The sequence below is a fragment of the Brassica oleracea genome, chromosome C9, assembly GCF_000695525.1.
Source record: "Brassica oleracea var. oleracea cultivar TO1000 chromosome C9, BOL, whole genome shotgun sequence".
Taxonomy (NCBI): domain Eukaryota; kingdom Viridiplantae; phylum Streptophyta; class Magnoliopsida; order Brassicales; family Brassicaceae; genus Brassica; species Brassica oleracea.
Genome location: NC_027756.1, coordinates 28,762,477 through 28,765,918, shown reverse-complemented (window position 1 = coordinate 28,765,918; position 3,442 = coordinate 28,762,477). Strand labels below are relative to the sequence as shown.

Sequence of the window (3,442 nt, the reverse complement as noted above, 5' to 3'; positions counted from 1 at the left end):
ATGAGGAAGTGTGGTTTACGTGAATAGAAATAGTTCTCATTTTTTGAGTGAAGCTTAGTTTAGATCTTGATACCATATGCGTTGATATTATATTTCCTACCTTCTCTATGTAACATGTGTGGTGTACACGTGTACAAGCGTTTTTGTGTACAATAAATAAGGAGGTGTACATGTGTACGCTAAATATGATAGTGTACATATGCAAAACAACTAGAAATTAATCAAGCTAAGGCCTACCATGAAGCTAGCATGAAAACACACACACTGATCAGAAGCTCTGAAACATGATGAGAGCATGATTTGGATAACTCACAACCAGCATAAGTACTATATATTTGGTGAGGCTCACATTTTGTTAAAGATTGAATACTTAAAACCTCTAATTAAGGACGGGTTGTTAGTGAATTCTTACACTATTTGCGGGTCCCACGACACGTGGAAATCCGCGATTGGATCCGTTTTAAATTTTTTTTTTTTAAACAGACAAAAAAATAATAATAAAAAATTCTAAAAAAATTTACCTATGATTCCGAAAATTCCATAAGGCTTTTTGATCCAAACGAATAACTTTTACAGAACAGTTCTTTGGATTCCTTCAGAGACCATAACTAAATTCAGTTTTCCGTATAAATATTTTGTTAAATTCTACAAGCTAACCAGAACTCATAATTTTCTACCATTTTTCTATGTTACCGGAAAATGTTTTATTTACAGTAATATGTTTTATATGTATATTGATGGAATAAAAAGATGACCAAACCAAAAATAAAAATATACCAGAAAGAGCATTTAAGGAAATTGTACACTTCAAGAACAGTGAATGCTTTACTTAAATGCATATTGGGGGCACTGCACTGTTAACTCTTGTGAAAGTCACTAGACTAGATACTAACCTAATCAACATAAATGTTTTATGTATATCATGACAAAACCTCTATATAAATGATTGCAAAAACATCAAATTTCAACTCTCTCAGAAACAAAAATCAAAACTAAATTTCAACATGAAGAAGACCTACAAGTTTCAAAGCCTCCTCTCTTCTCTCCTCTTCCTCCTACTCCTCTCCACACTCCTACCAATTTCAAGAACAGTCGCTGTCAGCTCCGGCGTTGGCTGTCGACATCCGCCGTCACAAAACAGCTGCAAGACATGCATGGTGGAGCAGACGAATTACGGATGTCCTAAGTGCGGTCCGGTGCTCGGATGCATGGCTCGTTGCCTTTGGGGAGGTGTGTCTCAGAGGAAATGCACCGCCAAATGCGGTTGCGACACCTTCGCCAAGCCCTCGCTGCTGGAGTGTAAACGCTGCGTTTCTAGGTGTAAGTGTAGCTGTGCGGCGTAGGAAATTAGCGACTTAATGCTCTCTCTTTTAGTGTTCAAATAATGTTTTAGTTTTCTCGAATGTTGAATAAAAATAACGTACAAGTATTATCTTTCACTCATTGTTAATTCAAAGTTTTTGTTAAAGCGACCGCGACCCATCCACACTCGATGTATTAGCTAGGTTGCACGGAAGCTTCATCGGACGTACGCTTCCCACTTCGGAACCGGAATCGGAATCGGAACCTTGTGGAAGCTTACGGAATCTAGCTTCCAAAACGCTTCTAAAATATTCTATTTAAAACACGTTGGGAGCTTACGATTCCATTTTGGAATCACGCTTCCACTTTTTCTTAAGAACACAATGTCATAAATAAATAGAAAATTAAATTCATAGTTTTAATTTATATAAAATCTAAATTTTAATAGTAATGAAATAGAGAGAATTAAAATATATAAATATTAAATCTAATACTATGAAGTATCTTTATGCATAGAGGTTTTTACTAAAGATATAGCATAGATTCAAATATATTGTGTCAATCATTTAGAAGTATTAAAAATAATTAATATAATGATTTTTTTAAACTTAATTTATGTGTATTTTCACAATTTTAATATGAAATCATTTCAAAATTATTATAAATGAATAAATACTTAATTATAAGTTTAAATTATATAATTTTAGTCCAAGATTTTTAAAAAATTTCTTATATTTTAATATATATATATATATATATATATATATGTATGTATATATATGTATAAATGGATATACGCTTCCAATACATATCCGCTTCCTAATTTTTTTAAAAAATTTCGCTTCTGCGCTTCTATACGCTTCCGCTTCCACGTATCAGCTTCCGTTTCCATGTAACATAGCTCTCAGTGTAATACTTTCAAAAAACTTTATAGTAAAAAAGAATAAGAGAAAGATTCTCTTTTTATTATATGCTTCGTTTTAAAAAATAATTATATAGTGGAAAAATCTACCACTAAAAGGATGATTTCATGCTGTATTATATAGGACTAATCCAACGTGGATTTGTCCGATCGGAAACACTTATAAAGACATGCACCATGTTAGACGTTGGAAGTGGGTGGTTCTATGCGACTTATCAATCAAAAATCGTGATATGTGGACCTTTTTTTTCTTTAACCTCGAGATATACCGGACTCATGGAAAATCCAGACTAATCTTTGAAAACATGTGTAACTAGATCTTGACCACCGTAACAGCACGGATTTTTGTTTTCATTTATTTTTATATAAATATTTTGTTTTCAATTATAAATTAGCATATATTATAATACAACATTAAATTATATCTATTTAATTTATACTATCTATAAATCCAATGAGTCATCTATTTTTTAAATCCAATTATTGATGGCCCATTAAAAATTTTTGGTAGGCCAAAAATTTAAATGATAAGATTAGAGATTAAATGTAACATGAATTTATAGGAATAGGTCCATTAGGTCCATTTTAAAAAAAAATCACACATGAATCAAGGTTGTGACTTCTGTTTTAATATATACTAGATCTAGATCCGCGCAACCGCGCAAATTTTTGTTTTCATTTATTTTTATATAAATATTTTGTTTTCAATTCGAAATTGGTATATATTATAATATATATGTGTCTATCAATTTTTAAAACATAATAAGTTTACTGTATATTTTTTTTCATTGGATAGATTGTTTCAAACTTTTACTTGTATCTTCTTCTATATATATATTTTCAGATTATTATTTCATTATTAAAATCATAACTATATATATAAAGATTAGTAAAATATTGTTTTATTGTCATATTCAAAGATATTGTAACATTTCACAAATTTAGAAAGTTTTTAAAAAATTAAACTTTTCGCTTCATAGATTTATATTATCGAGTAAATAATTAAACATTTAGTTTTTGTTTAATTTTTAAATGGGCAAATCTCCAAAATAGCATCTTTCTAAGTTTATTCACAAAAATAGCCATCAAAAAATAAAATGACCAAATAGCATTTTATCTTTTGAAAAATTTAAATTTTTTTTATTTTTCAAAATTTGAAATTTTATCCCAAAACCCCACTTCCCAACTCTAAACCCTAAAACCTAAGCTCTAAACCCT

At 30.1% G+C, this 3,442-nt stretch overlaps 1 protein-coding gene across 1 annotated transcript; it reads left to right on the top strand.

Moving 5' to 3' along the window:
- The first annotated feature begins 983 nt into the window (after positions 1-983).
- On the top strand, positions 984-1,494 carry LOC106317521. The gene has a single exon (XM_013755327.1). It carries the CDS (start codon positions 1,005-1,007, stop codon positions 1,341-1,343), a length of 339 nt encoding a protein of 112 aa, XP_013610781.1. The 5' UTR covers positions 984-1,004; the 3' UTR covers positions 1,344-1,494.
- The last annotated feature ends 1,948 nt before the right edge of the window (positions 1,495-3,442 follow it).

Excerpts from the sequence above, each read along its gene's own strand:
- LOC106317521 (XM_013755327.1), top strand. The coding sequence starts at position 1,005 with ATGAAGAAGACCTACAAGTTTCAAAGCCTCCTCTCTTCTCTCCTCTTC.